The 17337-nt window shown below is 44.8% G+C and overlaps 1 protein-coding gene across 3 annotated transcripts in view; it reads right to left on the bottom strand.

Annotated features, from left to right (window-relative positions):
- LOC125020207 (potassium voltage-gated channel subfamily KQT member 4) overlaps positions 1-17337 on the bottom strand; it is a 44398-nt gene that overhangs the window by 9349 nt on the left and 17712 nt on the right. The window contains exons 2-12 of one of the 3 annotated variants that reach the window (XM_047605517.1): positions 6931-7021; positions 6138-6264; positions 5832-6007; positions 5213-5338; positions 4827-4937; positions 4632-4727; positions 4444-4532; positions 3084-3104; positions 2391-2447; positions 348-577; positions 167-266 (exon numbers count right to left, since the gene is read on the bottom strand). In XM_047605517.1, coding sequence (XP_047461473.1) covers positions 167-266; positions 348-577; positions 2391-2447; positions 3084-3104; positions 4444-4532; positions 4632-4727; positions 4827-4937; positions 5213-5338; positions 5832-6007; positions 6138-6264; positions 6931-7021 — 1224 coding nt within the window. Of the gene's footprint in view, positions 1-166; positions 267-347; positions 578-2390; positions 2448-3083; positions 3105-3495; positions 3622-4443; positions 4533-4631; positions 4728-4826; positions 4938-5212; positions 5339-5831; positions 6008-6137; positions 6265-6930; positions 7022-17337 lie in introns of all 3 variants that reach the window. The other 2 variants (XM_047605516.1, XM_047605515.1) reach the window with 2 other exon arrangements.

Genomic DNA, 17337 nt, shown 5'->3' with positions numbered 1-17337 from the left:
GGAGCCTTATTATAAAATAAATATTCAGCCTTCTTGACTTTTATCAAGATCCACTGTTAAAAACTGTCCTAAAAGACAATGCGAACAAATAAAGAAGTGCCCCTAGACATGTCCATGGAGATGTTGTGTTGTAGCCAGCACATCAAGCAGACTGGCGAGGACTCACCTGACAGCTCGTATAAGCGTCTTCACTGCTGGGATCACCTCATCCATGGCCACGTCACAATATGGTTTGTCCTCCACGCTGTCCTCCCCAACGCCCTCCACTGAGGCCGAGCAGAGAGGAAAAAACGTTACGATGCAATAATCGTCCCTCTGAGAGCTAATGGATAATGAGCGACGCTTACCATCAGCAGGTGGACGAGGCTTGAGGCGAAGGGAGGTGCGGAAGCGCGTGCGGTCGTTAAAGCTCCAGCTCTTTTGGACCTTCCCCGGGCTGGTGGCCTCGGGGACGTTCTCCTGGCTGGGAGTGCGGCGGACACCGGAGCCGGGGGGCAGCGGTGACGCCTTGCTCCGAATGGTTTGGGACGAACGGGAATTGTTCATCCTGATCCGATCCCGGAAGCCCATTTTACTGCTGACAGTAAATGTGAGATTTTAAAACACATGTAGGCGCAATATTCTTTTCTTTTTTTTATTTTATTTGTTTGTGGGGGGAGGGGGGGTAATGTCAGGCAGATTTCTCACTGATCATCACAATGTCCATGCCTATGAACTTAATGAGGAAACTACGTGGTGTTATCCTGCGAGCGTAGGAAAGCAGCAGAGAGGCAGCCTGAGCTAGTTAGAAAGGAGTTAGTTAGTGAAGTAACGTTAAATATGACCTCTGACCTTTATAAACCAACAGACAAAACAAGGACACGGACAGACATCTTCATTTCTCAGCGACGCACAGACTAGCTGGCTGACTTATCACGGAGACAGTTGGACCGAGTGCACCTCACTATTGCTAAAAAAAAAAAAAAAACGATTCTGCCCTGAGGATTTGTTTATTTAATGTGCCTATCGTAGCACCTGAATCAGCAGAATCAGACCGAAACCTGATTCAAGACTCGCAGTTGTGCTGGGACGGCGGAAAGTGCTCCACCCACCATCGGAAAAGCTCCCTTAATCCCTTCAGCAGAGTGTATGAGCATCAAAAATATTAGCTTTAAAGTGCAACCGTACAAAAGGTGTCTCATTAAGCACTCTGTATCACTCACCACAAGCCAAGTCAGGCTGATATGCGAGGTCATCTATTTGCAGGGAAAAAATGCTTTTTGGCAGCCGCCCTCAAAACATTTGGCGACTCCTAATGCTGATGTTGTGGCATGCTTGCGAGACCACTCCCACTCCCTACAGCCGCTCTCGCCCAGTCACGGATCCATAGGGCGCCGCGAACGTCATGCACGACAGAGCAATTCCAGCCCGAGTCGCGCACACTTTCACGATGATATACTCTTTGTCTTGCGTGTGTTACACAGAAGCCGGCCATTTAAATTAAAATTTAAACAGTCAAGGAATGTTAGTGGAAGCGGCGTTTCATAAAAGCAATCTGAAACGCCTCAGGTAGACACGAGGGAATGGAGCGGGGAGCGGGAAGGGGGGGAGGAGGAAAGTGAAAGTCCGTTGCATGCTGCTGCGAGAGGAGGTAAATGGTTTGGATGCATTCAAGACCATGAACTTCACTGAGTCTTTCCAAAAAGCTAAAAGACTATCGCATGCAAACAGAAGTATTTTAGGAGACTGTAAAATAAATAAATAAATAAAAAATACACAGAAACGTATTGGTTTGGTTTATGTGACCAATTTGAAAAACATGCTTAAACATTTACACCATTTCTTAGAGAAGAGGTAATAAACGAGCAAAACAGCTGAACTGAAAGCAGGAGGCGAGTCTGGAGCGTGTAATTTCATGTGCTTTTGAGGGGTAAATTTGGCTTCTTCGTTTCACCAGTCGAAAGAAAAGTACAGGTACTTAACGTCTCACGGTCACAAACCATAAACCACCGCTGTTGTGTTTTCAACACATGGTTTATCGTGACCTTTAAGCCAAAGCAACCAAACTTAAGTCTTGTTTTCTCCAGCACTTGCAGCGAAGACGGGAGAAACTTCCTCATAGTGTAACAACATGTCGTCACAGTAAAGGACTCACGCGAAGGATTTGTGGACCGGAGCACAGTGCCTGTTTTTAAACTTTCAATTTGTAGCTGGGGTCTATTTGTGGAAATAACATAAATATCTTGATGGATTGTGAATGGTCTGATGCGTTCACGGCACCGGGCCACAAATCTTTGAGTGTCTCAGGCAAGGTGAGCGGGAATGTGTCGTTAGGGGAGGAGGGAGGAGCGGCGTTATTGATCGGTGACGTTTTTAGCGTGCCCCGTGCACAGGCTGGTTGCCGTGGATACCTCTGCTTGCGGCCAGCGTGAATCCGGAAGAGACCCCGCTTTTTAGAAAGGAGTTGACTGGGGAGACACACAAGGCAGAGGGAGAGAGGGTGAGGGAGGGGGGGAAGAGGAGTGGAAGAAGTGGAGGGCGGAAGGGGGGACGAGAAGTTCTGGGTCACGACCCGGGGGAGTGGTGAACCCAAGAGGTGGAAACGTGGCGTGAGGGGAAAGAAACAGGGAGAGAGGGTGAAGTGGAGGGGTGACGTGTGACATCTCAATAGTCCAAACAGCCCTTTCCTGTCCTGCTCTTGTTACCTCACCTAGAGACGAACATCTGAGAGGCAGCTTTGGATTATGGAGACACACTCGGTGAGACGCGAAGAGGCGGGTTTGATTTTGTAAGTTGGGAAGAAGGATCATGCGGAGGTAGTAGGTAATATTTCACCTGAGTATATTCATCAAGACAGCCCATTAAACTGGCGGTGACAGCAGCACCTCGAAAACAAGACAATCCTACCGGTAAAGCTGTTATTAATGTTCAGATACCTTAGTGTGCTTCTCTCATCCAACGCATGCATCAGTCCAAGTATTTACCAAGTACATAATCAGGCCTCGCTCGGCTCTAGCTTAAAGTTTACGCTAATGATTCAGATCCATTCCCACTATGACTTCCCTTTAATCGACAAGCACGGCTCATGACTTGGAAGAACAAACCTGCATGGAACTTCTGCCTTCCTGAGAACAGATGGAGGATGGAGGATGGATGGCATGGAAAAGATACAGTGGAAATAAAGGGGAAAGGAAGAAAGGAAGAGGAAACCAGTGAGCGAACAGCAGGAGGTGGTGGCGACGGCAAAAGTGTGTGAGCTGAGCAGACAAAGATGCAGAGAAAGCAGGAGGGCCTGCAACACAGTGGTCTCAGATCACGTTAGTGAACGACTGTTAGACAAACAACACGTCCGTGCAGAAAGCTCGGGGAAGCAGGCAGTCTGGATGTTTCTGTTTGCGTGTCTGCACCTGCTGAATGTACCGTCGTGTGACTCGTGTTTGTGTGACTGGAGGCAGACTCGGACCGGCCTCCAGGGTGCACAGTGTGTGTCTGTAAGAGGGTGGCGGTGGTGCGTACCTGTCCCCCGACAGGTAGGGGGAGCTGTAGGGCCGCAGCCCTGACAGCAGCGTGTGGTAGGAGTTGTGGAGAACCTTCTTGGTGCTACGCTGTCGCTGGAGGTGACTGAACAGTAGCGTCAGTTCTCTGACACCCACGTGCACAAATGAACAACAACAACAAAAAAAACAAAAAAAAAACACATGACAAATGAAGGAAAAACAACAAATGATAGAAAACGAAACACAAAAAGGCCAAATCAATGGTCCATACGCTCAAAAGAAGAGGGACAAATGAGGTAAATATGAAGAACGTGATCTGTGCATCTAAAACAAAGGTAAAACACAAGCAGCTGGGCTTGTTTTGGTTTTCTTGAAGATCGCTCATCCGAGTGGCTCGTTCAGAAGGGAAGGACGACAGGACGGGGAAACCACTGAGCAAACAGCTGCCTCTGTTTTGCATTTGTTTTCGATACAACACGGCCTGGATGACTGAAAGTTTTACAGACACATGATGTGTGAAGACGCCGATTTAGAAACCGATAGTTTGACTTGTTGTTAATGAAAAAACAGATGCTCGTTTCTGTTCGTGTTTCTCACGTTCCCCTCCTTTTAAGCAAATAATAATTAGTCAAATTAATACATGAATGCCGTATGTAAGAAACCACTGCGTAGAACAAAATGATGTAGTGGGTAGTAAAAAAGATGTAACTGAAGAGTGTCAGGAGAAATTTTAACGTAATTTTTAAAAAAAAGATGAATGGAGAATAAATGGATACTATTTCACTACGGCCTCCACTTTGGGATGTGTGCATGAGCTAAACAAAGTATCACAGACTAGTGTAAATCTGTAGTAGACTGTTTTTTTGTGATGCAACTCTCAAATGTGTCTGCGTTTATTTACAACACTCCAAACAAATGACACAGAATCCACTCAGATCTGAACACGAAGCGTGATGGAAGAACCTACCTGAACGACGGCAACATGCTGTCATAGAAGTACCATGTAGCGGTTAGATAGGAGTGTTTGGCATCTGTGGAGTAGAGACGCCAGGCAGCCTGAGGCAAAACATGAAAATAAAAAGAAAAAAAAAGTGAACATCCTACATGGCGTCCCGGTTGGATTAAACTATACACGACTTCCACCGCGGTCCTCACCTGTATCAGGTTTGCAGCGGGCATCCTCCTCTTCTCAAAGTGCTTCTGCCTGTGTTGCTCTTGAACCTTCAAAGCAAAGCCTGACCCCAAAATTCCCTGAGGGATGAAAGTCAAATCAAAGTCAGAAGCCCAGCTTGTGACTCAGGACTGGAGGAGTCCTGGGCCGAGATCTGAGGAAAAATGTGGGAGACTTACAGCTGGGAGGGCAAAGAAGGAGACTCCCAGGAGTGCAAAGCCGGCAGCCAGGAGCCGTCCTTGCCACGTATGAGGGGTCTTGTCACCATAGCCGATAGTGGTCAAAGTTATCTACATGAACAAATGTGGAATGAGGAAAACAATTTTATCAGAAAAGATAAAATCCCACTCTGCAATCTTCTCTTTAAAACTCCCAAGAAACTGCATTTGTCGAAGACAATAATACACTTGTGAGCTAATTTGTTGTTTTAACATTTAGTTCCCAGAGGTTTGGTGATCGTTTCTAGGCTGAAGTAGAAGAGCAAAGGCAAGATGTTGTTCACAAAAATGGGATTATTTCCATAGCGACGTCGGGTCCGTTTGTGGCCACATTCTGCAGTACTCACAGTTCCCCACCAGAGGGAGTCTGCATAGGTGTTGAAGTCCGTGTTGACATCTTTCTCTGCCAGGTAGACGAGGAAGGAGGCAAAGATCAGGACCAGGAAACCTATGTACCAGGCTGTAATCAGCTCCTGTGAGACAAGAGAGTAAGTATCAGCATCTTTACCATCATCATAATCCCTGCTGTCATTACTGCATCGCCATCATCATTATTGACTAAATTGTCATCATAATCAGATTCGGCTTTAAACTTTGACTCTGCTAAGACGGCTGATGCTTCAGTTTATCGTCGTCACACCTCTCTGTACATGTGTCAGGGGTTTAAGTCAGCACAAAAGCCGATAACTACTGGCTAATCATATGAGCAGCTGAAGTGAGTTCGATGTTTGAGGGCAGTGAATGTAATCACAGCTGGTCATCCGTTAGACTCACCACATATTCCTTAACAGGGAAACTTATTAGGTTATCTACCCCTTTAGTAACCATCACGACCATGAGCCTTTTAAAGGAAGCTCTCGGCCGCATCTCTGCTTTTATAATAATGCGTAATGTCAGTGGTGGCTTCAGCTGCTCAGATATAAACTAGATAAAGTCAGTTTTCGTGGCAGCCTCCTTCGTCCCCACCTTGCTGTGAGCATAAACCACTGAGCCCAGCAGTTTCCAGGTGCCTCCTCGTCGGTCCATACGAACCATTCGCAAGATCTGCAAGAAGCGCATGCTCCGCAGGGCTGACGTAGCAAAGATGTTGCCCTGCGTTCCTGCAGCGATCACTGCCAGCGACGCCACAAAAACGATGAAGTCTACGGAGAAAAGGGGGTTCAGGCAAAGAGAGAGGGGGGGGGTAGATGGGAAAAGGCTTCATACTGGTTCACGTGAACGCACACGGCACTCCGACGTGTGTTCATTTGCCGTTCACACGCACACACTAACCTATGACACAGAAAGGCTTCCTGGCAAATCTCAGCCGTCCCTGCCATCCGCGGTATCTGCAGCAGCAGCCAGCCGCCCAGATCCTGATGAAGTACTCCAACCCAAACACCACGATCATGACAAACTCCTGCGAATCACACACGCACACAGCACGAGAAAGAGAGAGTGATGTCAGCGAATCAGCACAGCGCTTTGACCGGCCATCAGTTCATAGTTCTCCCGTAAGATCATCTTCTGATCGTCTTCTTCACGCGCGTCGCATTCCTCGCGCTCTGTTTATCAAACCTTTCCCATGACTTCAGTGTTCAATATTATGTAAGTCGCAGCCTCGTCTCTTTATGTCCACTTGCAGTTTTCGGGCCTGTACGGGCGGTTTAAAGGCGCACTGAACCAATCGGCCATTATGGCAAATGTTTGTGTAAGTAAAGGCCGCTAATGGGTGATTGTCCGCTAATGGCCAGGTGATTGATCGTAAGAGTGAAGTGAAAGAATGCGAACGTCAAGAGGGCTGCCATTAAATAAAGTTGAGCAAGATGGGAAGCGAGACGGGCAGAGGGGGGCTTTTTAAAGGACGGGTCAGGCCGAGAAGGAGACAGCGGGTGTCCATTACCTTTCACTGAGGCGGCTAAAGCTCAGAGGAAGAGGGGAGATCAAGGGATAGCTATTAGGATTAGTGGTTCACGCCTGCCAGTTCCTGCACGTGTACGAGCAGACAAAACTAGTTTGTGCGGAAGGACAGCGTGTGTAAACATCTGCTTAAGTTGTCGTGAGGGGAGGAGGGAAGGCGTCTTACCAGGATGAAGAGGCTTTGGTTGGCAAACTTCTGGTGGTCGGGTATGGTGGAGAACACAGACAAGACCAAGCAGCTGAACACCAGCAGAAAACTGAAAAAAAACACACACACGCGAATAATCACTCAAAAGTCCGACACATTTCACAATATACCCATTAGATTTAAGGACACTCCTGGGTTTGAATTAATCCCCTCAGAGCGCAGACAAATGGAGTAAATAAAACTCATTAAAATATGCTCTGTTCACTCTCTGCGTGATTAACCAACAGAAGAAACTTAATTGCAAAGAAAAAAAAAAGAAAGTAACTGTTGATCCATGAAAGAGCAGAAAAGCAGCATAGTCATGTTCCTTCACCAGCTGAAGAATCACAATAAATGGAGCAGAATTTGAAGTTTTTGTTCAGTTAACGTAGATAAGAAACAACTACTAATACAGAGAGTATTTGTTCCAGTGAGGTAGATACACATGATGCATTATTGGCTGCGTCTGGGTTTATCTCACGAATGAGCCTCAACACAGTTTTTCTCTCTTATTACAAACTGCCAACAGATGAAATTATTTGACTTGACAAGTGTTTCCCGCCCATCAGGAGCCTGATAGAGCTTATTCTTCAGGATCATAGAATTTCAATGTGAGAAATAGGCCGAGAAATTCTTCAGGCAAAAATGCACAACTCCGTACGTATGTGAACACTGGACACCTGGTGAAGACGTCCCAACACAGTCTGTTTTACTACTCACAAATTACTCCGTGTCGGTGTGACAGTTTGGTGTGGGAGCAGCACGGCACATGACATTAAGGACTTAGCTGGTGTGTTAAGAACTACACAGTGGATTGTGAAGGGCCCTCTCCCAGATTATATACATATATTAACTCAGTCTGTGCTGATGAGGTCTGAGAGAGGGCCAGGAGGATCGCTGCAGACCCCACCCACCCTGGTCATGGAGTGATTGTTTTGTAGCTTTTCACGGAAAAGGTACAGAAACATCAGAACCACAGCGCGAGGACTGAGAGGCAGCTTCTTACCCAGAGCTGTGAAAATCAATCACCCCTCGCCCCCTTGTATACATACACACTCAACCCCCCCCCCGACGCAGACACACAGCCCTCCAACCTCCCCGCCATGCTGACCTACCGATATGTATACATCTGCACAGCTCTATTTAACTTTATTTTATTTTATTTTGTAGTACTTTTTGTACTGTTTTTTATATTTGCACTACTTTAGAGTTGTGTAGAGTTACCAAAGAAAATTTCATTATGTACACACACATAAATGACAATAAATGATTCCTGAATGTTTAAGTAATGTTTGAAAAAACCTCAGTTTAATAAACTGTCCTAGTATAGTGTATTAAGTTATTATCTATTTTGTAATATAGAACATATAATACACAACAGTATTTATAGAATAGTAAAATACAGCACACTAGTACAGATATTAGTAGTATAGTATAGTATAGTATAGTATAGTATGGGTTAGTATAGTATAAGTAGTATAGTATAGTATAGTATAGTATTATAGTATAAATAGTATTATATAGTATATTATAGTATGGGTTAGTACAGTATGATATAGTATAGTATAGTACAGTAGAATATAGTATAAACAATATAATATAGTATAGTATAGTATAGTATAGTATAGTATAGTATAGTATAGTATAGAATAGTATAGTATGGGTTAGTACAGTATAGTATAGTATATTATAGCGATCTAAATCTTGTAGTAAAATGTTAGAATTTACTACTGTGAGATCACTAGTATTTTACCACTGGAGACATGTAGTTTGACTGAGACTAAAAATAGTGTCCAATAGACATAATGGCCTCTTCAACATGGGAACTACTCCAAAATACAGCGCACCATAAATTCTCATCAATTGTGTGTCATGTTTAAGGTGCTCTTTTGTTAGTATAAACACTTCATTTTTGGAGATGTGGAAGGCAACAAGCCATCAACCAAGCTCAAGTCTAGGGGAAAGACAAAAAGGGGGGAAAAAAACACTGAGTAAAGTTTTTCAAACTAAACCATAACTTCTGTCATGAGCAGCTTTCACATCTGGAAATTACAACCACAAGTCTTTCTTACAGAGAAAAAAAAAAAAAAGAAAAAAAATTGAAAAATTGGCAAATCTTTGTGGGAAAGAGTTACAAAGTACCTGTCAAAAACCATTTTCCCACTAAGATTGGTGCATTAACTTTATGTTAACATTATGGTTTTCTGTGTGGAATGATGTGTTGCTGAAAAGAAAAGCGCTGGCACTAATGCTCTGGCCTACTTAACAAGTGGAAAAGTTATTGTTGGATGTTGTTTCAGTGGAACAGTGACTGAGGTTTCAAAGGAGCTACAGCATTACCACAGAGACGAGAGGTGGACTTTAATTTCAATTAAGGCAGAATATAGTGCACGGTTTCATTTTTCATCACTGTTGATTGTTGCATCATCCCATAATCTGTATGATATTATGTTGTCTTATATAATTAGTTAATTCATTTTAAACATTTGACAGTAAGAAACATGTGAGAGAGACACTTACTGAACAAAATGAACAAGTAATAGAGGTAAATGGTGAAAAAAACTCGATTATCTCAACCATGGTGAGACTATCACCAGTCATCAGCTGTCTACAAGAGACTGATGGAGCTCAGCTGTCCTGAAAATGTTGCATCACCCACAAAACGCCTGATACAGTCTGCAGCAGTGACAAAACCACAGCATACAAACAACACCTCCGTGACCAGTTAACGATCACATGAGAACCAACAAAAAACAAAACTGAAAAAAAAAAGGGTAAATAAGCTGAGAGAGGTAAACAGTGCTGCAGACGGTCACACAAACAGCGCTTGTCCTCTGTGGAAGTGAATCCAGAACAGCGCGGCAGGATTAGCCAGGTGGCAGCTGCTGGTCCAGTTGGTCTAGATGCCACAGCCCAACTTTCTGGACACTAACCCAATTTTCTAGGCCTCACACAATGGTGCCCTTTCTTTCTCCGATTAGTAATACGATCAACAGGTCTCTAACCAGGCTAATGTGTACAAAATAAAATGCAACATAAGCTCCCACTTTAAAAAGCGGCTTTTTTTTAAAGTGGGCGCGAGGTCGATGACAAAGTCTGAGAAACAAACACTGGACTGAATAAACAGTATGCTACTACTAAACTACTGATGTCAATGGGAATAATACCAGCACAAAAGAAGTGAAAGGTGATCTGGAGCAACGTATTTCTTGTGTTTCTTCTACAGTCGTCAGGAGACATTTCACGTTTTGACACTGGCTAGCTGGTTCTGACAGGCTTCAGTCTATCCCCCCTGAGGTGCGGGTCGACCAGGAACTCGCGAGGAACTGCTCTCAGGCTCGACCGCCATCATCATCATCATCCTCACGGCGGCTTCACACCATCACTGTCAAAAGTTATAAAACAGCCGCATTGTCGACAAGTCGCCGCTGAAGTGTTGCTCATGTGTTTGCCATCCATTTAAAAATAAAATAAATGGTTGACATGTCAACGTGTCACTGGAGCACAGAAATAAAAGTCCAGCTCAACTTGTAGCATTTGTAGCGCGCCTCGTGTGCCACGCGGCGACAAATGTCCGGCAGTTTATAGCAGCACATAATCATCCTCTATTTAAACTTGACTTGGAGTCGATACCATGAATGCAATGGCGTTCCTTTAATTGTCCTTACAGAGAATAAAGATAACCGTGCACCGACATGCTAACTACGTAGCTAACTACTCCACAGACTGCAGCTTGTTGTGTTTCTTCATGTGATGTTAGCTATACATACATGGTGATAGGTGGGTGGTTCATCCGGTCACCTGAAAACTATTTTTTGAAACTCTATAGAAGCAGTTTTCCCAGGACAGCTGCCCTGGATGGTTCCTAGTGAGAAACTACCTGGTATGTCGGGGTGGTAGCCAACTTAGTTTCATGTGCAAACTCAGACTTAGACACTGCGTGATGCCACTAAATCCTCCACAGCCACTGAATCTCAGGAGCAAACATTTCTAAGAAACTACCAGTAGTCATTTATACGGTCATTCTGTTCTTATAGGGTCTCATTTCTAGATTATACACCACGTACAAAAAACAAAACATACTCAGACTGTTTTGGTTTTGTCTGCCTGCCTGGCCACCATTTCCAAATGGTGACACACTGCAAATAGAAAGACAAAGTCCATTTTTAGACAGTTAGAATGACACCGGCCGCAGAGCGTGAATAAACAGACACCTCTAATTACCGCCGCACGTTTCTCGGCCCAGTGATGTGTGCACCGGGGGAGAGTTTGTGCTTCGGCCACAGAAGAATTAGTTTGAAAAATACACTCAGGCGACTCTCTGCAAACAATGCGTTTTTGGTCGTTCATCAGCAGAGCGGCGTGCTGACTAAAGCGCCTGTCCTTTTCCCCTCAATTAACTCGACGAGTTGTGTGTATTTCCATGAGGAGGAGATTAGTCTGGGCGGCACCTCAGGAGGTTTCTTTCACCGGCTCGCTTTATGACAGGAAGGCGGCCGCGGCACCGGTATCGGGATCGACAGCTTGGCTTTTTAGAAAACGCAGACGCAACAATGCACAGAAGTCATGAAAGCGACTCTGCGTTCACCTGGCTATTACACAATCACTTGTGACTTCAAAACACTGCAATTAGTTTCTGCCAAGGCGCGCTCGGTGTGTCGGTTTATGCAGACAGTTTGCAGTAGTCAGAGAGAGAAGTTCTGCAGGGTGTCGTGTAACCAACCTCTCAGAACTCAGACAGACCTCAAGTCCTTCAAGACAATTTACATGATCTACTGGTTTTATTAATATTACATTTCTAGTGCTTGAAGAACAGGCTGTAGTATCATATTTTACAATGGCCCTCAGGTCGAAGCCCAGGGACACCTCCTGAAGTCAGACATCTATGTGAATATCGCCGGACTGACCTGATAATATGACATACACCTATCAGGCATAACATTATGACCACCTTCCTCCTTTGTGCCTCCAAAACAGCTGTGACTCATCAGAGGACGGTCCTTCTGAGGGTGTCCTGAGGTGTCTGGCAACAGAATATCGTTAGTGGGGGACTTTGGGTCCTGTGGGTTGTGGGTGAGACACTTAATCAGTTTGGGAATTAGAGAATTTGGAGGCCAGATCAACTTTTTTCATGTTTTTTTGAGTGTCATTGCTGTGGGGTGGTGGTGCTATTTCCTCGTCAGCAGTTTTAATGTTGTGGCTGACCGGCGTAAATGCATTTGAGTGAAGGTACCGTCAGTAACTTTTGCTGTGAACGTGCGCCAAGACGGCGCCACATCCCTTGTTTTTCCCCCAATGAATGAATGCATATACAGATGAAAAGAACAGATACATAACGATAAGGAGACGGAGATGTAGGTGGAGGGGGAGTCACATTTCTGCTGAGGGCACACTTTGTCCACTACTGCCGCCCATCAACCTCGGTACCACCATCCACCCTCCCTCCCTTCCTTCCTGTTGGGGAAACGTCAATTAAGAGCGAGGCATCTGTTGAAATGCACCAAATCAGCAGGGTTGGCCTCGGGGGACATCCACGGATAAAATCGGGGCAGGTCTAACCTGCCTCAACAAAATATCATAATACTCTGAGGTATATAAATACCCAAATAAATATTGCTCTCATGGGTGAGACAGTTAAAGAAAAAACGGGTGGGGGGGTAAAGTGAAGTGAAAGCTGGACTCATTAAATGCATTATAAATGAGCATGTATGGACGGACCACGTGTCACGTAGTGTATCAAAAAGACATGATGTAATGGATAAAATAATTTATGAAAGTGTGCCGTTCAGGAGGTTTACTGTAAGGTTGTCTGCATTAGTAATTGCCCCGGGAACTTTTTTTTTTTTTTTTTTTTTAGAAAGAATAATGCGTGCTCTGCTATATACGGAGAATATCAGAGTTTTCTCCAAAATCCAACCGTGTGCAATTTGTCTCGTGGACACTGCGGAGATTCAAGGAAAATGCAAGCACAGTAAGAAAAAGAAAGAAGGAAAGAAAGTGTATTTGTCCGGACGTTTCTTATATATTTTCATCCCAGGTACTGTCTCTGCGGGCTGAGTCTCTGACCCGCCCTTGTTATACGCTACGAGCCTCTACGAGAAGCTCCGGGGGGGGGGCCCACCGGACGGCAAATAAACGTCGGGCAGCCTACATGGCAACCGGATTGCTTTTAATGGAAGCTGCTTTTACAGCTGTGTTCCTGTAAGCGTACATAAGTGAAAAGGGAGCTCTCACATTACTTGGAGAGGCCTGTGAGAATACCGAGGTGAGATAAAAAGGTATTACCAGTTCTAATAAACATATATAACGCCGTGCGTTGCTGCATTATGCTGTGTGTGTGTGTGTGTTAACTCTGCTGCCAGCCAGCGGAGAGAAGCGGAGCTGGATTGTGGGAAAATGCAGCTTTGATTGAATCACCATTGGATGATAAAGGAGCTATCAGTTACACACAACAGAGGAGACGGAGGGAGAGGAGAGGACGGCGATGAAGGCCGAGGAGGAAGAGGAACACGTGACGGTGAGGCGGAAAAATGCAGAGATAGATGGCCGACGATTTAAAGGGAAAGAAAAGGGCAGCCTGGAAATGAGGAAAGGGGTAAAAATAGAAGCGAGGTGCGGGCCAGGTCACCGCTGACCCGAACGCAAACAACGACGCGGCCCGATTATTGGACGCACACTCGTAGTGACACCCTCTGCAAGGACACACGCCGGTAAACGTATGGACTCGTTAAACAAAGTGACACGGGATGCACATACAGCGGCCGAGTCTGACAGACATGTTGTCAGATATCACCTTGGAAACGCTGCACAGTTACATTTAGCGCGCGCGTGCAAACAACAGCAGCTCGGCTGTGTCGTGGAGCTACTGGGGCTCGTCCGGTGAAGAGGAGAGAGGAAAAGGTGAAGGAGTGAGGAGGAGGAGGAGGGAGAGGTGGAAACAGTAGAAAGATATTAATAGCGTTTCACTCCTTAAATAGCGACTGCAGGAGAAATGTGCGCAGGTAGGCAGCAGAGCACAAGTGTAGCAGAGAACAGGCCTGTCTCCGTGCCCGTTACCGACCCCCCCCCCCCCTTCCTTCCTTACCCTCCTCCTTCTGGGACGGCAAACTTTTCAAGGCAGAAAAAAAAAAAAAAAGAAACACACAGACAAATATGAGGTGAAATGTGCTTTTTCATGAGGAAAGAAGCTGACTGAGCAAATCACAGGCTCCAGCACTGGCGCATGCACCAGGACGGGGTATAGGTGTGTGTGTGTGTGTGTGTGTGTATGGGAAAGGGGGGGGCACCTGACATGCGTGCGCTGAGCAAAAAAAGTAGACAAATGTGTTTGTTTTCCTGTTTTCCTCTGATTGCCACAACCCCTTGGGAATATTACATGACTAGATCTATTATTTACATCTTGAGAGGTCACGAGTACAAAAAAAAAAAAAAAAAAAAGAAACGTCACCGTGCTACGTCGGATCAAGAGGGGGGCGTTACCGGACACTCACGCACAGATAACCTGCTGCAAAAAAAGTGCGTTTACACTCTGCATCACAGATCAAACCTACTGTACAGTCAGATAGTTTTACAGAATCACACACACACACACACACACACACACACACACACACACACACACACTCTCTCCGTTTCCCTCCCTCTCCCTCGCTCTCAATAAACAGCCAGTGACTGCCACACTGTTCCATTGTCTGTCCAGAGATGATGCATTTCAAACAGAGTGCCAATTAGACTGATACATTTTCCCTGCTGGAGAATGTCACTTCCAGTCACAGCGGCCTTAAAAGTTTCTACCGTCAACAGACACACATACACACACGCATAAACACACAGTGTTCGCACTCCCACTCAGCCACAGTGTTACATCACATTATAATTGAGTCCTTTGTCCCCTGGTTTTGATTCATTGAAACTATTCTTTCTGATGTATTTGTCAGGTAAACAGATGGCTTCTTCCGTTCCCTGGGTGTTTGCTCACTGGCACAGAAATGATCTGACACTGCACAATGGTATATGCAGCTCAGGTAAGAAGGAAGAGAGAGGAGACTCTTTTTAGGTTCAAGGTTACGGGGGTTTTGCTCGTGTCTCCCTGTTTATTTTGCCGTCTGTCTCTGCGTCTCTGTGTTCTTCCCGCCCTTGTGATTGTGTGATTGTTTTTCACCTGTGTGTGCGTGTCTGCGTGCTCCTCCCCCACTAGTCTCACCTGTGTTTCGTTATGTCATCATCTTGTTTATATATAGATTTGTCTCTCTCTGCTTGTGGCAAGTCTCGTTCTCCCACCTGGTTATCTTCACGCTACCTTGTGTTTCTCAGTTCCACGTATTTGTCTTTCGCTGGATTATGTTTTGTTGGACTCTGTTAGGACTTGTACCGTGGTGGATTACTCTTTACACTTGGACTTGGTCTGGATTTACTTCTGCAAATCGTTTTGTTAACTCCAGTAAGTTTTATCAAATTGACTATTATTACCTTCTCCAGTCTGTTTCCTGCATTTTGGGTCCTTCCTTTTTTTTTTTTACTCACATATTCCAAGTGGACAAAAATACCAGTATTTTAATTTCTTAATAATATTGTTTTCTGTAACTTATAGTTCCATGTGATGACATTTTGCAAAACAAAACACTCAGGCTCATCCTCACTTGTTAAATTCCCTACTCTTTATTACACCATTAACGTATAACTTGACAAGTTGTCGTCTCTGCTGAGTCTTTTTCCACAAACTAGTGAGGAGCAGCCAGGACCTTAAAGAGCTAGGAGTTTAAAATGTTTGGCTTGTGGGGGCACACCCCTTGAAACCACGCTGACTAAGGGAGAATTTCAAAATGGTCTCGTACGCTAACCTTAACGACTGCTCCAAATTTAAAGCTACATTAAAAGAATATATAATAATATCGACAATGGATCAGAGGAGGACGACCAGAAATCCTAAGGAGCATTGTTTTGCATTAGGCTCTGAGCAATGATCAGGTAGCGACACTACGACAATATGTGGTCATTTTTATAGACGTATGGTGGGAAAAAACTTTAATTGCGCCTGAGTTTGCTAGAAATTACAAAACCACAAAGCAAAAGGAGGACGTGACCTCTGTTAGACGCTGCTCTAGCCTTGACTACGGCATCATGCTGGAGAATCTCACTTCAATGAGTTCAGTCCATAAGAGTTGAGATATTACCTCCCACTTGCTGTGAGGGGAAAAAAAAAAAAGCTGAGACTCGATTCGGTTCCTAATTTGTGAGTTGCTGGATAGAAGAACATAACTCAACACCAGCACAAAATATTAATATTTAGTACAAAAGCACAACAAAACGAAAGGTTGATTGTGCCGCTGCTTAATGTTTCATTCATAGGAAATAAATTTATGAAACGGCATTTCAGTGTTTCTTAATGCACTTCATTTTCAACTTTTTTTTTTTTTTTTTTTTGTTCCTGCTGTCATGCGCTGCTTAAACACATGCGGTGCACTAAATCTATATTACAGAGCGACTGTATACTCATTGTACGCAAGAATGTACTTTATGCTGGTGGTTTGTTGTGCTTCAGTGATTCTGTGCAAATATGCAGCACGGTTGGTTGGAGACTGAAGAAATATGTGCAGTGTGGTCACATTTTTAACCAGCAAATGGAGTGAAATTAAAGTAGAACCACAGCAGGAGGATAAATTCACGAGAATGGTTTCGTGTGTGTGTGTGTGTGTGTGTGTGTTATCTAACGGGGCCTGCGTTAATAGTAATTGCACGCAATTCCTTGGTGATTGGTGGTGGTGGCTTGACCTGGTGGGGAAATCAGATGGGTGTGTTTATTACAACATCAGGATAATTCGGCGTGAAATTGCATAAATTAAAGATTTATGTGACCATAGGTGAACTGTGTGACTTATAGCCACAATACTGACACCAGTTTCCCACTAAGCATCATAAAGGCCTGAATGAGCTTATAACCGGGTGTACGCACTGACCCATGAACGTACACACAACCTAACACTGCAGCCCAGCTCACCAGCTCCATTGTCTCTTCGTTATTATTATTATTTATTTTTTTTTTTTGGGATTCCTGCTCTTTGTAGCTTATGGAGTTGCTGTCAGTGAAGAGTACTATACGGAAACAAGAGATGCCACCAGGATGGATACAAAGTGCTGAGAGGGCTCTGACATTTAGCTGTGGTATTGTTACCAGGAGTTAGCCAATTAGCGCGGGGCATACGAACCCTTCAGTAGGTGTATGAGCAGCCACTTCGCGCGCCAGTGTGCTTGTGTAACGCTGACATTTCACCAGTGCTAGCTCAACCTTCATACAGCTTGAATCAGCAGGGCAAGAGGAGGCTGAGGAGGGGTGTCTGCCGAGACTAAGCTGTAGGAGGCTGGATGAACCCCCGCGTCTTCAAAACC

The sequence above is a fragment of the Mugil cephalus genome, chromosome 14, assembly GCF_022458985.1.
Source record: "Mugil cephalus isolate CIBA_MC_2020 chromosome 14, CIBA_Mcephalus_1.1, whole genome shotgun sequence".
NCBI classification, from domain to species: Eukaryota; Metazoa; Chordata; class Actinopteri; order Mugiliformes; family Mugilidae; genus Mugil; species Mugil cephalus.
The sequence above is the reverse complement of the archived record's forward strand: the minus strand, read 5'-3'. Positions and strand labels throughout refer to the sequence as shown.